The sequence below is a fragment of the Peromyscus leucopus genome, chromosome 12 (assembly GCF_004664715.2).
Source record: "Peromyscus leucopus breed LL Stock chromosome 12, UCI_PerLeu_2.1, whole genome shotgun sequence".
In the NCBI taxonomy this organism is placed as follows: domain Eukaryota; kingdom Metazoa; phylum Chordata; class Mammalia; order Rodentia; family Cricetidae; genus Peromyscus; species Peromyscus leucopus.
Window position 1 is genome coordinate 64,713,161 of NC_051073.1, and position 20,437 is coordinate 64,733,597.

General features: G+C 42.7%; 1 protein-coding gene across 1 annotated transcript in view; it reads left to right on the forward strand.

The window, feature by feature from the left end:
- The window catches only part of Acap2 (ArfGAP with coiled-coil, ankyrin repeat and PH domains 2), a 121,989-nt gene that overhangs the window by 64,591 nt on the left and 36,961 nt on the right, over window positions 1-20,437 (forward strand). The window contains 5 exon segments of the mRNA XM_028894098.2: window positions 6,826-6,884; window positions 8,964-9,147; window positions 12,043-12,087; window positions 16,094-16,189; window positions 18,524-18,598. Of these exon segments, the coding sequence (XP_028749931.1) occupies window positions 6,826-6,884; window positions 8,964-9,147; window positions 12,043-12,087; window positions 16,094-16,189; window positions 18,524-18,598 (459 nt within the window).

Genomic DNA, 20,437 nt, shown 5'->3' on the forward strand with positions numbered 1-20,437 from the left:
TGGAGAAAGCCCTGTGATTGTTACAGAGATTGGCGCAGTTAAGGGGTGTCCTGACACTTTGTACTAGGACAGTAGGTGAAGACCCCACCATTAAAGGCTCCACACAGCCTGTGGAAAGGAGAAAGACAGCTGAGAGCACCCTTGAAGGGCTTCCCTGCTCGAAAACCACCTTCGAGGGAAGTGTCTGTTTCCCTAAGCTCAGCCACCAAGGTAGCAGAGGTCCAGCTGTGGTAGAGGAGTCAGACCACATCTTGAGCTGGAAGCAGAGCTTGCCAGCATTGCCCACACGGTGCTGATTTTGTTGGCATGTAAAATCCAAGAATATGGGGTCATAGAGTCTTATGAGGTTCCAGAAAAGTGCTGAGGCAAGGTTGGGTTCCATGCAGGGGGGTCCTTTTCCTTTTTAGTGAAGTCTAAATTAAAGTGGAGACCCAGGATGTTGGGGATGCCAGGATGCTGGTACATCAGCAGGAAAGAGTTGCAGGGACCAAGTGGAGCCTACACCCAAGAGAACTGGGGGAGCAGGGCTGCCTGAGGCCACTAGAGCCCCAAAGATGCCAAGAGCCCTTAATATTGTACATGTAGCTGCAGGATTTTATGTTTCCCCAACTGGATTTTGGTCTGATTTTTCCTTGCTAGGTCCCTATTTCTCCATTTTAGAGTGAGAATACTTTGTCTCATTACATATTGGAAGTAGTTAACTTGTTTATTCATTTTATAATGTCTCAGAGTTAAGACATGCGTTGAGTCTTATGAGAGAAAGTAGGCTTTTGAATAGTGAGTGTTGGAACTGGGAAGTCTGAGGGGACTTGGGAAGTTAGATGAATGCAATTTGTACTGAGATGGCCATGAGCCTTAGAAAGCTGGGGTGGAATGTTTTGGTTAAAAGTGACATGTTTGGTTGTCAGGTCACTCCTCATGATCAGCGTGACCAGATCTAGCGTCACATTGGAGGGACTCCTTTGGGCATGTCTGTAAGGGTGGTTTAACCAAGGATTGAAGATGTAGGTGGCCCCATCCCTTGCCCTGGGGTCCAGCAGTAACACAAAGGGAAGAGGAGAAACAGCTGAGCACCACACTCAGTCTTTTTCTGCTCCCTGACTGGAGACACAGTGTAACAAACTGTCTCGTGGTCCTGCTGTCACGGCTGTGTCTTAGGACCTTGCCTTTCCTGCTGTGGTGGAGAGGAAATAAATTCTTCTCTCTTTCAGTTGGCTTTATCAGTTATTTCCTCACAACAATAACAGTACCACAGAACAAGGAACATAACCACTGAGGATTGCAGAAAGAGTCTTCTTGATTTATTTTAGCTCTTTTCATTACAGGCCTAGTGGGGTCTCACAAAAGATTCGGTGACCCTACAGGGTCAAGAGCCACTACCCCGCCGGCCGCTTCCTATCGATTCTGCAAAGGACAATAGTGACTTTGTGTCCATCAGGCAGGAGTGGTGTGGTCCCCGGACAATACAAATAAAAAAGACTTGCGAACACTTCGTCTCGGAGTCGGTGATTCCTGTGTGAGTGGCGGGAACGGGAAGCAGGTCTCACGCTGCCTCTGTGGATTTGTAGCCTGTTTCTCTTCTCCTGAAGACTCTCTGAAGTGACTTGGCTACCGTCTGGATGTGCTTCTCGGCGTTCATCTTTTCTTGAGCACAGCAGAGAGAATGTTGTTCTAGCAGGGCCCAGGCACGAATGCGAAATAGCTTGAGCGTGAGCACTGATTTTCAAGTCCTGTATTAGTTTCTGTAGTTTAATGAGATACCGTGACATTTTGTTGGTTATTTGTTGTACACGGTTGCTCACAGCAATAGTGTGAAATTTCTAGAAATGGAAGTGAGCCTTAGCTTTCTCTTGGTGACTCTCGTAAGTTTAGCATCTGCAAAGAAAGGTCTACCTTAGCAAGGTGTAGATTAGTGACCAGGAATTGAGATGAGACTCCAGTTGACTAATTGAGGTGGTTCTTTTGTTTTTCAAGACAGGGTTTCTCTGTGTAGTTTTGGTGCCTGTCCTGGAACTCGCTTTGTAGACCAGGCTGGCCTCGAACTCACAGAGATCCACCTGACTCTGCCTCCTGAGTGCTGGGATTAAAGGCGTGCGCCACCACTGCCCGGCTTTCAAGGCTGTACACAGCTCAGCGCCAGCAAAATTTGTCGTTAGGTATGTCTTGACATCAGCAAATAGGAAACAGCTTTGATTCGGTTGCTCATGCATTAGCAGCCTGGTCCTCACTGTAAAGGATGAAATACAGATGCGTAGGCCAGCCAGGTGTGATGGCATATGCCTGTACACCATCACGTGATGGTGCATGTCTGTGAGGGGAGGCTGAGTCAGGAAGACTGTGTGCTTGAAGGCAGCCTGGGCAACAGACAGAATGGATTTCCAGTCAGCCCGAATTACACAGTGAGGTCTTGTTTCAGAAAGATGCAAACAAGTGAGATTAATGAGTTTCTTAAAATACTTTTCCTGCTATTCAAACGCATATACATTTTTATTTTGGGAATGCAGTGTTTTGGAGGATATGGATGATATGTTATAATTTCGAAGTACGTTTTTCCCCTTTGGAGTGCTTTTTACAGCTTTGCTGTGGAATAGTATACATATTGCATCATTATAAATTCTGGTAAGCTTTGACATATTTTGTGCCCCCGAGTTTCCTTTTGCTTGTCTGTAATTCCTTCTCTCTTCGTCCAGGCTCCTCATTCCTGGTCAGTTACCGATCTGTAGTCTGTCATAATTGACTAATTTGTTTTCTGCTGTTCTAGTAACTTTCTTAGTTATTTTGAGACTCAGTCATACTGTGTGTGTAATAGTTGAGTTCTTGTTTTTGCTCAGTAACATTGCATCATGTGAGTAAATCACCATTTGTATACCGACTCATTTCATGACAATGTTATCTACTGATGTATTGCATGCAATTAACCTCACACTTAGAGCTTTAGATAACAAACCTCTATTCCTTCCTAGTTTTCTGAGTTAGGAGTTTGGGAGAGGTTCACTTGGGTGGCTCTGGCTCAGTGTCTTTCAGGAGACGCTGGCAAAGTATTGGGGCTGCGACCTTAGTCATTTGAAGTCTTCACATGGACTGGTGGGTCCAATGCTAAGGTGTTTTAATCATAAACTTTTTAACCAGAGGCTCCAGTTTTTCACCAAGGACCTTCTTTTCAGGGCTGCAGGAGTGTCCTTATGACATGGAGTCTGTTACTCTCCAAATGGGACTCAAGAGCAAGGGCAAAGGAAACATGAGTACCTTTTATTACCTAGTCCCATATTGCGCTTCTTTCATTACTGTTTGGAAGAAGCAAGAGACAGACATCTTGCACTAAAGGAGAGAAGAACTAGGGTCCGCTTTTGAAGCAAGGATCGCCAAAGAATTTGTGGATATTCCAGGTGAACTAGTGTGCCCTTTAAACATAGCTAGCTGGGTGGCCCAGAGGGGTAGTGTTACAATCCAGTTGGAGGCCAGCCTGGCCATCAGATATATCTCAGGAAAAAAAAATGTGCCCCATGTGGTAGCACACACCTCTAATCCCAGCTCTTGGGAGCCAGTGTTGGAGGCCAATCTGGAATATATAATGAGTTCCAGGATAACCAGAGCTACATAGTGATCCTGTCTCGAAAGAAAAAAAAAATCTTAAAAAAAAAAATTGTGATCTTATTTCAAGTGTACCACAGTCGGCCACTGTATCACTTTTTAGTTTTGGCCATTACATATACAATTGCTTGTTACATACCTATCTACCTACTAAACACATACATATGTATATATCTATGTCTGTAGATAAACGTACATTGTGTGTATGTAAATGTCTAGGGATGGCTGAGTGGAGGAAAGGAAAAGGAACATGGCTGCTCCTAGGTATGGTGGAGGAGATACACATCAGAGCATAGCCAGAGGCAGGGGCGTCAGAGGGTCCAGAGGGGTTGTGACTCTGAGCCAGGGGAGGAGAGAGGGAAGGGGAAGGGAGGAGAGAGACGGGACCCAGGTGCAGCAGCCAGGCGGCACAAGAGGAGTAGATAAAAAGGACCAGCTGACCAGATGGTGGATTATGTGCGGAAGGGCAGCCAGGGCTGGGCTGGAGAAGTTTAGGGTAGGGGGCGGGGTGTGCCAGCCAGGAGGGTCCTGTCACAGGTAGAGACTGAGGGATGCAGAGAGAACCTGGAGGCCAGCTCTGCTTTGATACGTGAAATAGGCACCTCGGCCATTTGTCCCAGCTTTGAAAGCTGACAGTGATGTTTCTAGGATGGTGTTAAGTGACTTTTTACTACATGCGAAGGAATTGGGTGCTAAGAGAGAAAAAAACACAGCAAAGTAATTTCATCTATGAACATTCATTTTACATATTAAAATTTCTTTTACATATTACATTCACAAAAGCAAGCAAAGCCTTCAAACTTTGGAGGCAGTTTTCCAGAGTGGTTGCACCTGTCTCCCGCCGCAGCGTGAGAGCCGCAATGGTGTCATGCCCCTCTGTCAGTGTGTTTATTCTGTCGGATGGCTGGGTATCGCTTCTTGGCCGTCTGCCTAAGATCAGGTATAAATGTGGTGGTTTCAAGTTGCTGTTCCTTACTTTCTTTTTGCTGAAAAGTCCTCTTTTGTACTTTAAAGAAATCTCCTGTGCTTTGCCATTTTTAAATTTACATGTATGAAAACTGATGTCCTGTGGCATCTGGCTTTAGAGGGTTTGACAGTGTGTATGTTTGTGTCTGGACACTGCAGTCTGTCACACATACACCCCAGCACACCCTTACGTTGCCCTTCCTCACTTCCGGTTAACGTACGTTTCTTTTCCCTTCTCTACTAGGACTTGCTGCTTTCTGTTCCTACAGCTTTGCGTTTTCCTAAATGCCGTCTAAGTTGTAGCTTGTGAGGAGTTGAGATAGGACTCACTTACCTAGCCAAGTGCACCGAGATTCATCTGTTTGTATGCATTTCCAGATGGCCCCTGTATGACTGTCTTAACGTCTTTCCATTTCATGGTGAAGGACATTTAAGGTGTTTCCGTTCTCGGCAGTTGTGAGTGCAGCTGCTGTAGAAATTTACTTGTAGCTGTTGATGTGAGTCTACGTCTTTCCCTTGGATAGATAGGAAGGAGAGGGACTGCTTGGCACCATCCAGGCCCAGCTTGACCTTACAGGATATGGAGGTTTTAATTACAGATTTTTTTTCCCCTAAGTCTGCTAATTATTGATTCCTCTTTAGTGAGCTTTGGTAGATTTTGTGTTTCAGAAAAAAAAAAAAAGTGCCCCTTTTTCTATTGTGTTACTTGGTTTATAAATGGTCCCCAACCACACACATTATCTTCTTAGTGTCTTCCTGTGCTGAGGCCATACCCTGTCTCCTAAAATCCAAAACTTGTGCCTTTTTACTTCCCTTCTCATTGCTTTGGCTGTGAGATGTGTTCGTAGAAGTATTCACCCTTCAGAGCAGAGGAGAAAGAGAGATGTAGTGAGCCTACCAGAGCATAGTGGACGAGGCATTAAAAGTCTAAGAGACCACAGTGGGCTGTTGAACGCATCTCTGGAGCGGCCACCTTGCAGTGTCCATCATACGGTCCCTTCCTTGTGAAGGAGGGCAGTCCTGATCGATCGGCTGCAGAGCCTAGGTTTACAGGGCAGCAGCTCCTACTTGGATCTTGTAATTGACTGCATCCAGTCACTCTGACATCCCACCTGCGGTTACACATGCTTTCTCTTTAGGGATGCTTTCTTGAGCAGTCTTGTGGAAACCCCCAGTGGGGGCCGGTTCCCTTTCTGTTTTCTTGACGTGGCCTTTGCTGTGCACTTAGTTTCATAGTCACAGCCTTGCGTTGGATTCATTGATTGTTCTTTGTCAGTTTTCTTTTTAGCTCCATTTTGATTTCTGTTGATTTCTTTCTTTTGCTCACATTGAGCTTTATAGGATACAGGTGGAAAAAAAACACATTTGTGGAAGGAAATTGGGCAGACATAGCAGAATTTTAGATTAGAATGATTCACAAGATTTTTTTTGTTGCTGTTTGTGTATTATTTTCCCCCCTGTTCATCTCACTCCGTTTCAAGCTCTGAGATTGAAGTAATTCTGAAAATTATGAAAGTACTTGGAATTTCTTTTTCTCTCCCCCCCCATTATTGGCTTTCTTTTCTTTTTCTAACTTTATTTTATGTGCATTGGTGTGAAGGTGTCAGATTCCCTGCAACTGGAGTTACAGACAGTTGTGAGCTGCCATGTGGGTGCTGAGGATTGAACCCGGGTCCTCTGGAAGAACAGCTAGTGCTCTTAACCACTGAGCCATCTCACTAGTCCCCAGTACTTGGAATTTCTGTAGTGAGACCTACCAGTGTTAGGTACAGGGCATCATAACACTGGACAGAATAACTGCGCTGAGACCGAGATTTTGTCTTCTAGTCACAGCTGTCACCGACCCACAAGCCTGTGTAATGCTCACTGGAATTCATACTTCCATTGTCTGTGTTCCCAAGTCTTCCCCAGTGAAGAGCTCCAGCTCGGGTGTCACCAGAGCTCAGCCTGGTTTTGGCTGGGGTGGAGAAAGAGAAATTGTCGTACTGTTGGGTTGTCTTCCAAATTTGAAGTAGAATTAAGGAAATTGTTTTATTTTGGTTTGTTTTTCCCACTAAATTTCTTTTCTGTAGTGAAGAGAAGCAAGTTTTTGTTGTTGTTGTTGTTTTGAGACTGGTAGAATCTGGCTTAAAATTGGTTTCAATTTCTTCCATCACTTTCTTTCATAGTCTTCACTAAGAAATAAGGTGTTACTGGAAGTGGTAAGGAGCTTTGATGTTTATGTTTCTGGTTCCTTTCTAATATTGAATGCTATATTTTATCTTCTAGATCCTGTTTGACCAAACGCAGAGATCAATTAAGGCACAGCTTCAGAACTTCGTTAAAGAGTAAGTCAGCTATGATTCAGAGGGCAGGCAATGGTTGCTGGGGGTGGGTGGGGTGTGTGGTCTGGGGCATGGCTAACGATGCTAAAAGAGAAGGAGATTTTAGGTCTCAAATTTCTGAAGAAGCTGGCTTGTTTGCTTTGGGAGACGTGCTTCCTTTCTTTTGAGTTTGTGAGGGAATCAGATTCACTTTCCATGTATATTTAAATAGCTCTTCTGGTTAGAGTCCAGAAAGTTTTCTAAACATAGATAAAAATGTAATTTAAAATCTCCAAGGGTGGTTGACATACTTACTGTATTTGAAGGTAGTTGTCTCTTCTCAATGTGGTATTTTCTTTGAAGAGAAGGTAATAGATGAGAAAGATCCACAGAAGTGGTACATTATTATATATTAGAAGAGAGTCATCATGTTTACATAGGAAATAAAATTGAAGTAGAAGTTAAAAAAGTCCAAACTTTTCAAGTGAAGGAAAACGTGTTTTTCACGTTCGTAATTAGTTTTCGCCTATGATTTCCAGCAGAGAGTTTATAAATGTCAGTTAATTGGTTCAATATTTAAAGGTATGTAAGGGACATTATACTATATGAATAGTGTCAAATATTGTCTACTGCTCCTTTGAGTAGTTTTGGGCTTGGGTTTTCAGACAGTGCTGTGGGTGGAGCCCCTGCCTTGTATTAGGCCAGACTCTGCGCCTCAGCTCCAGCCCCAGCCTGGGTTAGGATTATCCCGCAAAGATGCCTCACAGCTCAGGGCCTTTTCTTTTTATTTCATGTGTATTGGTGTTTTGTGTGTATGTCTGTGTGAGGATGTCAGATCCCATGGAACTGGAGTTACAGACAGGTGTGAACTGCCATGTGGGTGCTGGGAATTGAACCCGGGTCCTCTGGAAGAGCAGCCAGTGATCTTAACCGCTAAGCCGCCTCTCCAGCCTCTCACAGTTCTGTTTTTCAAATTTTTTCAGAATGCTTTAACATTCAGAAAGTCTTCTTAGATACATAAAAACTGTGGGGTGTTTTCAATCAATTATATAGTCTTCTTAGACGTATTTTATTATAATTAAAAGCCATTTGTCTTCAGCTTACTTTGTCACACTGTAGTAGTAGTGGAGCCGAGAGGTATTGTGTATCTACCTGAGGCCACTGCACCTTTTCAGACCATTACATGGCATGTCGAGAGCCTTTACTGGGAATTGAACTCGGCTGGCTCTTTATAAATTGGTCTACATGTGTATTTAAAGAGTTTATTTTTATCCTTTATGTGTTTTACTAAATGTGTTAATTGTTTCTTCTGCTTCCATTTTTTTGGGGGTGGGCATTTTGGGGCAGAATCTTGCTCTGTGGCCCAGGCTGGCCTGGGGCCTACAGCCCTCCTTCTGTAGCCTTCCGAGAGCTGTAATTGCGGGTGCGTTGCCCCGAGGTGGGCTTATGAATGTTGTTTCTTAAAAGCAAAAGTACGTCTTAAAATACTTCTCAGATTCTTAGGATTTAATTCTTAGGATTTAATCTTTGGGAAAGACCATTCAAATCTGCATTCCTACGCACATTCTCCATACTAAGTCTTACACTGTTGTTTAGAAAACAGTATCATGGTTAAACCATGTGCATGCTTTGAATTTATCTTTAGAAAAATTATCTTTCCGATCTGTTGCATTAATTCTTATCATTATTTCCATTTGGAATCATATAGATGAAAATAATGAAATACTAGCTTACTTTATGAGAATCTCTGTACACAGAATGATGAGTACCTGTAAGCCAAGAATTAGAGATCTACAATGGTCCAAATCTGAAACTTTTGGAGCTCTCAGCTGTGAGTGTTGGATTAAGGGGCAGACTGGAAGTCTGTATAAATATCCCGGAGTCATGGAAGCCCCAGATCTGAACGTCCTTTGTCCAGGCATCTCAGGTCAATGACAACCTGGAGCTGGGGAAGGCTGCGTGCTTCAGGTGGATGAGCTCATGACTGCCAGCGTCTGAGGAAACATAAGCCAAGGAACCGCAGTGTTACAGTCGAAGGTTTATTTTGCCAGAGTTTTGAAGAAAGTTTTGTTTTTTTTTTTTTTTTTTTTTTTTTTTTTTTAGAGATCTTAGAAAATTCAAAGATGCCAAGAAACAATTTGAAAAAGTCAGCGAAGAAAAGGAAAACGCACTAGTGAAAAACGCCCAAGTTCAAAGGAACAAGCAGCATGAAGTGGAGGAGGCCACAAACATCCTCACGGCCACGAGGAAGTGCTTCCGGCACATAGCCCTGGACTACGTCCTTCAGGTACGGCCTCGACTCGTGTCTTCCTGAGCGGTTCCCGAGGAGCAGGGCCTTTGAATGAGTGTGCTTGGAAGAATAAAGAATGCTTTTCCTTTGAACTTACAATTAAAACATTTAAAATGCTTATAATTTACTGGTTTTTTGAGGTCGCTTAGCCTCAAACTCACTGTGTAGCCTGGGCTGGCCTCTACTTGATGTCTTCCTGCCTCAGTCTTTAGAGTGCTGGGCTATAGTGGGAAACATGACATTTTATGGAAAACTTTCACCTGTCTTCATATGTGCACACACAGGTATGTAGATATAGATCCTTTGGTTCTGGTTTCTTTCTCTTTTTTCCTTAGTTACAATATCCTATACATATTTTATTCTGTAGCGTTTCTATTTCAGTATAATTAATATTTGACTACCAGGCATACATTGTTAAGTTTTTACGGGCAACACTGGAAATGTGTATCTGTTTTTTCACTTTTTCAAAACTTTTGTTAGTGATTCTAAACATAACCCCCAAACAGTAACTTCTCAGGAAACCCACTGTGAGAAAGGCTTTTCTGGGTGAAGCGCCTGCTTCCCCTTGCCTCAGCAGCCCACGTTTGAACCGTATGTTCTTAGTGGCTCCAGCTTCACGAACTGCCGAAGGTTTCTGGAGTTCACTGGCTGCTTTGGAAGATGAAACCCCAGGACCCTTGGGGAGAAAGGCTGTAGCAGGGGTTCCACCCGGCACCACCTCGAGAGACTGGAAATGTGTATTTATTCATCTTTTTGTATGCATACATTTTGTGAGTGTGCATCTTTGCACACACGTGTGTGGCTAGCTTGGCTGTCCAATGAGCACCCTCAATCCTTTTTATCTGTCCATCTTTGGGATTGCAAATATTCATTACTGTGCCTAGCATTTCCCCCCCTTTTCTCTGAGACAAGGTTTCTCTGTGTAATAGAAGGTTTCTCTGTAGTAGCCCTGGCTGTCTTGGATCTCACTCTGTAGACTAGGCTGGCCCGGAACTCACAGAGATCCACCTGCCTCTGCCTCCTGAGTGCTGGGATTAAAGGCGTGCGCCACCACCACCCAGCTCCGTTATTTTCAGACTTAAACATAATAATTGTGTATTTCCTTTGAGTTTGTCTGACAGTACTAAATTAGTCTCCCTGCTCACTCCCTTCTAACTATGAGTATATTTAATTTTTTCGTGAGAATTCTTGGATCATTTTGTTTTGTGGCCAAAGTAGCTGTTTTAGAGAATAATAGGTAACAAATACCCAAAGTATAAAGTACTTTAGCTCCTGTATTTGAATTTACCTTTTTCCTTGAGTTTGAATTTGTTTTTTCCAAATAGAGAGGAAAGAACAGTATTAAAGCAGAAGGCCGAGTCTGAACAGGGACTCCCCTCAGCCTGCGCTCAGCATCGGGGGTCAGTGTGCTTCTCAGAGCTGAGCAGGCTGTGAAACAGACACACAGAAGAAACCAGTGAGAGGGAAGAAAGTTAGATTGAGGGTCATTTTTGGTCTGTTTTTGTTTTTCAGACTGTGTTTTACAATTCCCTTGTTACATAGACCAAGAATTCAGTGAAGAAAACATTTGGAAGATGTTCTGTTCTTTTCTGGCGACGTTAACAAAGAGTGAAGGGCCTCTTTGGATCAATGTTTTATTTAAATAAGCTGGTTTTTTAAACAATGGCAAAACTATTTGTTAGGAATTTCTAGAATTGCAAAAGATCCTGTTAAAGCCTCCCTCCGACCCCCACTATTTAGCCAAGGATAACTTTGAACTCACAATCCTCCAGCCTCTATTCCTGGGGCTTATAGACATGCCCCTGACCCCTGGCTTGGGAAATCCTGGGGATTTGATCCAGGGCTTTGCTCATGGAGGCAAGTACTCTGCCCAGTGAGCTTCATCTCTACCCTGGAAAAATCTCGTAATTTGCTGGCATTTCAATAAGTTGATAATAATTAAAGTACTTAAATCCATTACTTTCCATATATTTATGGAGTGCTTACTGTATTCTCTTTGAGGATTAGAACTGAGAGGAAGGTCCTAATCTCATGGAGCTTATCCCTTAGCTGGGGAAAAGACATAGTAAGAAAACACAGAGTAGGCACTGGGGAGGGCAGAGGCAGGAGGATCTCTGTGAGTTCGAAGCTAGCCTAGTCTACACCGTGAGTTCCAGGACAGCCAGAGCTACATGGTGAAACTCTGTCTAAAAAATACAAAAACAAAACAAAAGTAGTTAAATTTTGTTATCTGTAAGTAGGACTAATGTGGTGGATAGCGAGTCCGGTACTGAGTTAGACCTGTGTAAGAAGACAGAGTGTAGTTGAAGCCCTGGTTAGTAAGAAATAGCCATAAGTCACGAGGGCAGAGCATCCTGACATGGAGGCAGAACAGCCGGGACCAAGGCATCTGGGGGACAGCGATGGGCCTGGCAGGGTCTCAGCACAGTGGCCTTTGTTGACATGGTAGGAGGTCGCAGGATGTAATATTTAGATTAGAACATCACTGTGGCACCTGTGTGGAGAAGAGATTACATGGGGTCAAGAAGGGAAAAAGGGGGAGTCCAGAAAAGATAGAGAGTGGTAAATGGTGATATTGGCACCGAGGCTGTGGGTGAACCTTGATCTTCAAGTAGATGAGGAGGGTGGAGGAAGATGGACATGTCATATGCTCAAGTATTGAAAGGCTCCATAACAACGATACTGTAATTTGAAGAACCAGTGTTTCCACTGAGCTCAAATGTGGCTGAGTATTCGTTGGTATGCTTGTCAAAAGATGTTTAACGATGGAAAACACAAGCTTTGCTTTCCTTTTGTTCTGGGATCGATCGGACAAGCATGTTTGGAGTCTTGTATTCTGGGTTAGTGTTTAAAGTAATTCATGGGTGATTAATCAAGTTTATCTTCCCTCAGATTAATGTGCTTCAATCAAAGAGGAGATCAGAAATCCTGAAATCAGTAAGATCTTAATGACCCACTGTTATTGTGAAACACTGAGACTGTCTGTGTTTGTCCGTGTTGTGTTGTGTCGTCGTCCCCCCCCCCCGTCCCCGCCCCCCCCCCTCCCCCCCCCCCGTGCTGTGATGCTCTGTCCAGGCTCTTGGCTCCCTTTGCTCCTCCTGTTTCTAGTTCGTATGTCGTCTGCTTCAAGGTACAACTGTTCATGAGTCTGTGTTACTGACATACAGCCTGCTCCACAGAGATAGACTCACCATTGGCTCTCTACTCTGTTATTTTCATGTCATCTTTTATGTGGTCTAGATACCTAATAACTTCCAGAAAGTAGATGGAAGTGGTGGCTGGAACCCGTGAGAATATTTCAGGATTGTTTTGAAACTTATCAGATATGATTGTCACCTTGAATTTTCTTTTACTTGTATTTGCTTTTATTTTTTTTTAATTTTTTTTTGTTCCTTTGTTTTCTTTTTGTTTTTTCAAGACAGGGTTTCTTTGTGTTGTCTTGATGGTCCTGAAACTTGCTCTGTAGACCAGGTTGGCCTCAAACTCACAGAGATCTTCCTGTCTCTGCCTCCCCAGTGCTGGAATCAAAGGCGTGTGCCACACTGCCAGGCTGTATTTGCTTTAGAAAGTTTCTTTTTAACAATATTTTTTAGATCTCTTTATTTTATGTGTGTGTGTGTGTGTGTGTGTGTGTGTGTGTGTGTGTGTGTGTGTGTTGTACATCTGTATTTGTACTACATGCATGCTGGTGCCATCAGAGATCAGAAGAGATCAGATTCCTTGGAACTGGAGTTCCAGACAGTTGTGAGCTGCCATGTAGTTGCTGGGAATTGAACTCAGGTCCTCTGGAAGAGCAGCCAGTGCTCTTAACCTCTGAGCCATCTCTCCAGCCTTGCTTTTAGACATTGTCTACACAATATCTTTCAAAACCACACACTTCTCTATGGTTGTGTGTGGTGTTTAGGCATTTCAAGCGTTTGAGCGTGAGGACTTGTACAGTCCTGTGGTTTGGAGAGTTCCCAGACTGACGGCGGGGCTCTTTGCTGCCTGTTCTTCATGTATAGTCACCCCGCTTCTGTCTTTGGAGCTTTTGGATGCTGATGGCTGTGAGGTTTTACTTGCTACTGGACAAGGGACTGAGGAGGCATGCTGTGCATCGTACATTGTCCCATGTGAGAACCTTCAGAGTCATTTCTCAGTTTCTTTGCGGAAGTTTGGTTCCCAGTTGCTGTTGTTGGGTTCTTAGACCCTTGTCTCCACCTTGCTCTTCCCTAAAGCTTTGTTTGACTCCAGTGGTGGCTTAGCAGGTAACTGCGTTGTACTTGTTCCCTACAAGGTGGCTCCCCTCCCCACCCCAGGGTTTCCAGATGGCCAGTCATGGGGACACAGTCCTATCCTATCATGGCTTCCATGGGAAGGCTGGAAATAAAGGGCTGGTTGATAAATACGGTGGGCTTGGCAGCCCTGTGGTCCCTGTTGTACTTACCTGTGTCCTTGTAATGAGGACCAGTCAATGAGTAAATGATTGGGGCGGGGGGCTGTGTTCAGTAAAACTTTATGCATGAACACAGAAGTTTGAATTTCATATAATTTTCACATCACTTTCTTGTGTTTTAAAAATTTTCTCTTTCAGCCATTTAAAAGGTTAAAAATGATTCTTGGCTCATGAGCCATCTAAAAACAGAGGTATAATTTGCAGGTCCAAACTAGACAGCCTTGAATATACTATGGATTGTCATCCTTAATAGATATTTAAGTAATTTTTCATGCTTTTGACATTACAAACATTTAATTGTAGTGATCATCCTAATAAATAATCTGATTGCTGCTTTATTTACATTTATAAACAAAGGATTACTTAAATAAAGAGACGCATTTATGTGTTTACTTATTTAAGTGTGTGTGTGTGTCCATGGTGGACATGTGGAGGGTCAAGGGACACCTTTGGAAACAGATTCTCCTTTTCTACCATGGGGGTGTCAGGTCAGTGGCCATCTTCCCTGAGCTGCCTTGCCATCCCCAGTTAAAGTTTTCAAATCAGGAAAAGGCTTTAAAAAACACTACAAATGTCAAGGCTTCTGAGCTGTTTTCGCTGATGTGGTGAGAGCGGTCATTTCTCTACCGATGTTTACCAGCCGTGAGCATTGTAGTCTGCCTCCTTCCTTCCCCAGTGGTGTGGGAGACAGAACACCAGAGTTCCAGGCTGAATTTCGCGTTTCCAGAGTTTGGTCACCTTTTCCCATGTATTTTTCTGGCTACTTACGAGACATAGGTGTGTCCTTTTCTCCTATTCTGTCAAATCCTTCATTTTTTGTACTTATTTGTGCTATCTTTTATGGATTCACATCACTCATCACTGTGTTTTCCTGTTTTGTTTGTTTGTTTATTTAGTTTTTGGAGACAGGATTTCTCTGTGTAGCTTTGATGCCTGTCCTGGATCTCGCTTTGTAGCCCAGGCTGACCTCAAACTCACAGAGATTTTCCTGGCTCTGTCTCCCGAGTTCCTGGGATTAAAGGCGTGCGCCACCACCGGCCTCATTTATTTATTTTTTAATATGCTTAGTATTTATTTGGATGTATATGTATATTACATTTTTAAAAATTCTTTTAACTTTTATTGATTCTTTGTGGATCTTACATCAAGCATAATCCCACCCATCTCCCAGTCTCCCACATTTGCCCTCTGCCTCCACAACCTCTCCCCCCAAAAAAACCAAAATTTAAAGGAAAAATAAAAAAATCAAAACAAACAAAAACAAACAAACAAAACAAGCAGTTGAAGAGTCTTGTCGAGGAAGCTGTAGTGTGGCCTGGTGTATTTTATATTTTTATATAATCTTACTAATCCCTCTTTATAATTCAGTGGTTTGAAAAATATTTTCACACAGTTGTATAATCATTACCATTATCTAACACTATAGTAATTCTTATATGTGAGTTTTTATCGTTAATCTTTGAATTTTATTTAACTAGTTTTTATTTTGAAAACAAAATTGTCTGTAGAGGATTCTTGAGTAACAACACTCTTACGACCTACTTTAGTTTTCATAATATTAAACAGATATGTGTTCTTGCTAAAAAATAAAGCAGGTCTCAGGAGATCCTTTGTGTACACTTAATTATATATAATTCCTTCCCGTGTAAAAACTTAACTAATAAAAACAGGGGTATTTTTCTTTTGTGGATTAATAAAATACAAAAAAAGCTGGGGACCCCAACCCCATATTTAATGTCAATTTTGGATCTGTGGGATGATATAAAGAAATTCCCAGGGTCACTGAGGTGGCTCAGCAGATGTAGACATTTGCTGCTGAGCCTGATGATCTGAGTTCAGTGCCAGACTGAGAATTGTTTCCTTTGACCTCCACACTCCCCAGGCGTATGTGAAAACACACACACACACACACACACACACGCACGCACGCACGCACGCACGCACGCACGCACGCACGCACGCACGCACATACCACTCAAAGTTAAATAAATAAATAAGTAATAAATAAATAGCTTTCCAAAGACAGAGGAGTCAGTGTCAGCCCCACTTATATGTATTTTTTGGACAAGTGAGAGTCTTTGCATCTTACTGGGACCTGGTGACCCTGGTGACCCAGGTGACCCTGGTGGGTTAGAGTGTTTGCTACTGTTTATATTTCTTGTCTTTTCATGTCTTCTTTGCTTAGGGAGTTTACTTGAAGGACCACATAGACATCTCAGAATGTACTTAAGGATTTCTAGTAAGACAGTGAAGCTATTGAGAATATTATTTAGATCACCCATGTGAGTTACAGTGTAGCGGCTGTAACTACAGCTGTTAAAACGTCAAACACTGGGTGTTTCTCTTAGAAAAATGTTATTCTCTTTATATTTGCAAGTATTCATGAAGTTCTCAAGAAAAAAAACTACTCAGTTTTAAGTAGATGTGGTGCTTTGGGTTCTCGTGGAGTGATCGTCAAGCTTTCTGAAGCTTCTAGCAGTGCATCTGAATCCCCTCTCTCCCCTCCAGATGCTGTCCTTCATGTATGCACATCTGGCCTTCTTCCATCAAGGGTATGACCTGTTCAGTGAGCTTGGGCCCTACATGAAGGACCTTGGAGCACAGGTAAGCTCTCAAACTGGATTTCTCCGTTCTGTACCATGTGTCGACATTTGTGTTTCTAAAGATATTTAGCATATTGGGAAACTGGCTTCTCATTTACTTAAGGAGTTTGACACTATAGCACACTTACATGTGGGTTAAATACTGAGCAAGAAGTGGTCTTGAAGGTGCATTGCCTGTGTTAATATTGAACCTGAGGGTGCTGCCCCTGAGACTTAAAATAACACTGCTCTCGGGTGTGGCGCACGGCTGTGATCCCAGCACTTGGGAGGCTGAGGCAGGCCGAGATACAGCCTTGCTCTTTTGTAGTGCAAATAGCAGAATTTAGTCCTTTACTTTTTAAATTTGAATAATTGAGTCACTGACCTAATTTGCTTTTAATTAACACATTGCTCTTTTTTATTTTCAAAAAATTATATTGGCTCCTTGGGAAATGAAAGTCTTAGAATCCCATGACCATTTATTATTATTTCACAGAGCTGTGTTAAATATGTTTGGAACCTTTTTCCCCTCCTTGGTGGCACTGGGGCTCAAACCTGGGGCCTTGTACCTGCTCGGTGTGTGCCTTACCACTGACTAGGCCCAAGTCACTCCAGAGGGTGCTTTTTATTGAGTGATGAGCCTTCTTCCTCTTGATTTAATGGTATTACTCTGTAGGTTTTTCTTTCCCAGGGTACTTTCTGAGGTGAGGGATTAAGAAAAATTGAATTTAGGGAAATGGGAGAAAGGTAAGAGTAGAAGGGGAATACCATTCAGTGATCAAAGTGTGTGTGGGAGCGGAGGAGGGAGAGAGGATGTTATTGTGTCCAGAGCATATGCCATGAATTACGTGCATTCCGTTTTTTTGTCTCTTGCACTGGACTGCTGTTCATCTTCCTGACAAATGCTCTGTGTATATGTCATTTGAGGTTGGGTTTGTTCGCAATCCAGCCTGAAGGTCCTAGGCCTTCTGTAAAAGAATCTTATTGCTTCTGTGTAAAGTCAGAAGCACAGGTTCATGGCCGTTTGTGTACGGAGTTAGCCTCATGGCTAAGAGTGACTTATCGGCCTTAGCCACCATTCTCTAACTCCAGCAAACGGAAGGGAGGGAAGGGAAAAGAAAAACACGTTGTCTGCCTAAGGACGTTTCCTAGAAATTGTGTATGTCCATTCTGCGTACATCTAGTGACCTGTGCTCAGTCACTCACCGCAAGGAAACCTGGGAAACACAGCTTTGTTGCCAGAAAAATGACCTGGCAGAATTAGGTGTGGGGTGGTTCCCATTGTTAGGGAAGAGGAGGAAATAGACCCGGGGAACATTTGAGCTTTTATAGTACAGGAGAGGGTCAACGTGATGTACAAGCATGTAACGAAGTCATTGGTCCAGGCCTGGTGGGAGGGTCAGACTTTCCTGTGTTCTGGCATTCTTCACATCCCATCGCCTTGCATTAGACGTCGTTTATAAGAATCATGTGAATTGAGTTGTAGTTAGCTAGTAGAAATGATTATTTGTTTTTAGGTACTTATTACTTTCAGTTTTGGGTCCTTCCCCTTCTAAACCAAGGGATTTTGCAGGCCTTGAAAAACATGTATTAAGCCACATTTTCCGTAGTGGTCTGTTTAGATGTGGCCAATGAGGATAATCTTGTAGTAGCTGAGTAAGTAGGAGATAACAGTTGGAAGTATGGGATTAATATTCCTTTATTATTTTAATTTAACCTTTCAGAGTCAGGCCTTTACAGTGTGTACCAGTCTGGTCTTAACTCCTGGGCTCAAGCAAGCTTACCACTGCATCCTTCCCACCCCACCCCCACCCCCAGCTGTCTTTGATTTATTTGGCCAGTTACAGAGAGTTTATAACATAAGGAAGACAAGTCAAAAACATGGTGTGTGGCGAGAGATGGGACGTATCTGTTGATGTGAGCTTGTGACCTTTGCCCTACCTAGTTCAGCTGCATCGCCTTTTGCTAGTGTTGGAATAAAAACAAATTGTGTTTTTGCATGGTGCTTTGTTTTGTTTTGATTTGTTTTTATCTTGTCTGCAGCTCCAGCATCTTCTAAGTGGGTCAGCAGACACTTTAGGTCAGAGTCATCGTCCTTAAGGATGGGCACACCACTGCAGTGCTCAAGACAAGGCTCCAGCTCAGAAGCCTCCCTAATTAGGATAGGAGCTTTCCCAAAGAGGATTTAATACGAGGAAAATGGGAACTTCTACTTGAATGTGTAGCCAAAAATGCCTTTTTAGGTTAACTTTAATCGGGTGATTTATATTTATCTGCAAAATGACTTGGAACATGGTTTTAAGAAAGGCCTTGGTTTCTCTGAATCTTAAGTCTGTCATTTTCTTCCTCCCTTTAGTTGGATCGACTGGTTGTGGATGCAGCAAAGGAGAAAAGAGAGATGGAGCAGAAACACTCTACTATCCAGCAGAAGGTACAGGCAGACCAGGCTGACTTCCGTTCCCGGGAATGGTAGTGTTCGCAGCCACCATGGTTACACAGACCCCTCCAGTTGCTCGTCACAGGAAATCCTCCTTCCCGTGGAAAGTCAAGTGTTGTAGATGTTAATGTGTGCATCTCATGATCTTTCCAGATCAAAACATTGCAGGCTGTGTTCTTGAACCATTTTATAAGTACTTCTAATCTGTCAAGAGCTTGACTAAAGTTACCCTTTGTTGAAATTTTGAATATTATTCGTGGTTTCATTTAAGATACAGACAACCACCTGCCAAAGCGTGTGCTAGAGAGAGAGAGAGAGAGAGGAGAGAAGAGAGAGAGAAGGGAAGGGGGCATGTGTGTGTGCTCATCTGTACACATATGTGCATGTGCGGGGGAGGGAGAGGGAGAGAGAATGTGTGTGCTCTCTCCCTCTCCCCACTCCCCTTCTGTCTCTCTCTGTCTCTGTCTCTTTGTCTCTCTTGGTTACTAACTTCCCAGCTGCACCCACTCCAGGGCAGCTCAGCACATCCCTTTTGGACCCTCACTGCTTGTTCAATTACCTAGGCCTAGCTAAACTACTATTGACTGATGTTTTTAAAAATGAGAATTCAATAGTAAATTTGTATTTATTTCTTCATACAAAAGTTGATTGTGTTGTATCTGAAGCAAACCTAATAGGACTTTATCTGTGACAGTCTGATGAATTTGTTTAGTGACCCAAGCATGAAAGGCAAATCAGGGATTGAATAGTTACATAAAGTTTCGTCTGCACGCTCTAAGAAACCTGTTCTCTTGATAATAAGCAATTGGGTCATCCTTGATTCTAGATTACTTAGATTAGATCAGACATAGAAGATGTGAATGGAAAAAAATGAAGCAAAGTCAGTAGCAAGTGTAAGAAAAATTATTAATGGATTATTCATGCTCAAAGGAAAATAACAATTAGAAAAGCAAAGACTTTTCTCGTAGGCCATCTTTAAATCAGCTACTTTCAGTTATCAGAGGATAAGGCTAACTCCGTATTTCCTTTTGTTTAAAGACGTGCTCTTTGTGTACTGTCCAGCCTAGCCTCAGGCCTTCCCTCTCTGCCTCCTGTGGCTGGGGTTACAGGTGTGTGCCGCCATCCCAGCTTCAGCTGAACTGACAGTTCATGTCGCTCTCTTCTGCCGCTCTCTCTTCCCAGAGTCTTGCTGTGTAGCTCAGGCGGGCCTTGAGCTCATGATCCGTCCACCTCAGCCTCCTGAGTACTGGGATCACGGGTGTGCACTACTGTGCCTGCTCGTCTTTGTGTCTGTGGTATACAACGTGGAATTTTGATGAGTAGCTTGTTTTAACGGCGTTACTGTCAAACGATTGCTGAAAGTGGAATCAATCATTTTTTTGTAAAATGACAAATTATGTTTAGAAATATATGATTATTGATTAAATTGGATATATATATTTTAATATCTTTATCATATACATAGTTCAGTATTATACTGAAGGCCTCAAATTGGTAACTTATCAAATCTGAGACTGTTTGACTTTCAACAATACACAACTGTTTTCCTTTAAGAAAATAATGCTGTTTTTACTCATTGTGAATCCTTTCTCTGCCCCTAAATGCTGACACAGGCTGCATTACAGGTAATAAATGAATAAATGAATGAATGAATGAATGAATGAATGAATAAATAAATGAATGAATAAATAAATACATAAATAAGTATCAAATGGACTAAAATGTAAGGGAAAGCATTTCTGATCTACTTGTTAAGGTGTTTTACCGATGGCATTGATCAGTAGTGATTGTTAGATAGCGATGTTGTGGGGGCCCCGGATGTCCTGCCCATGC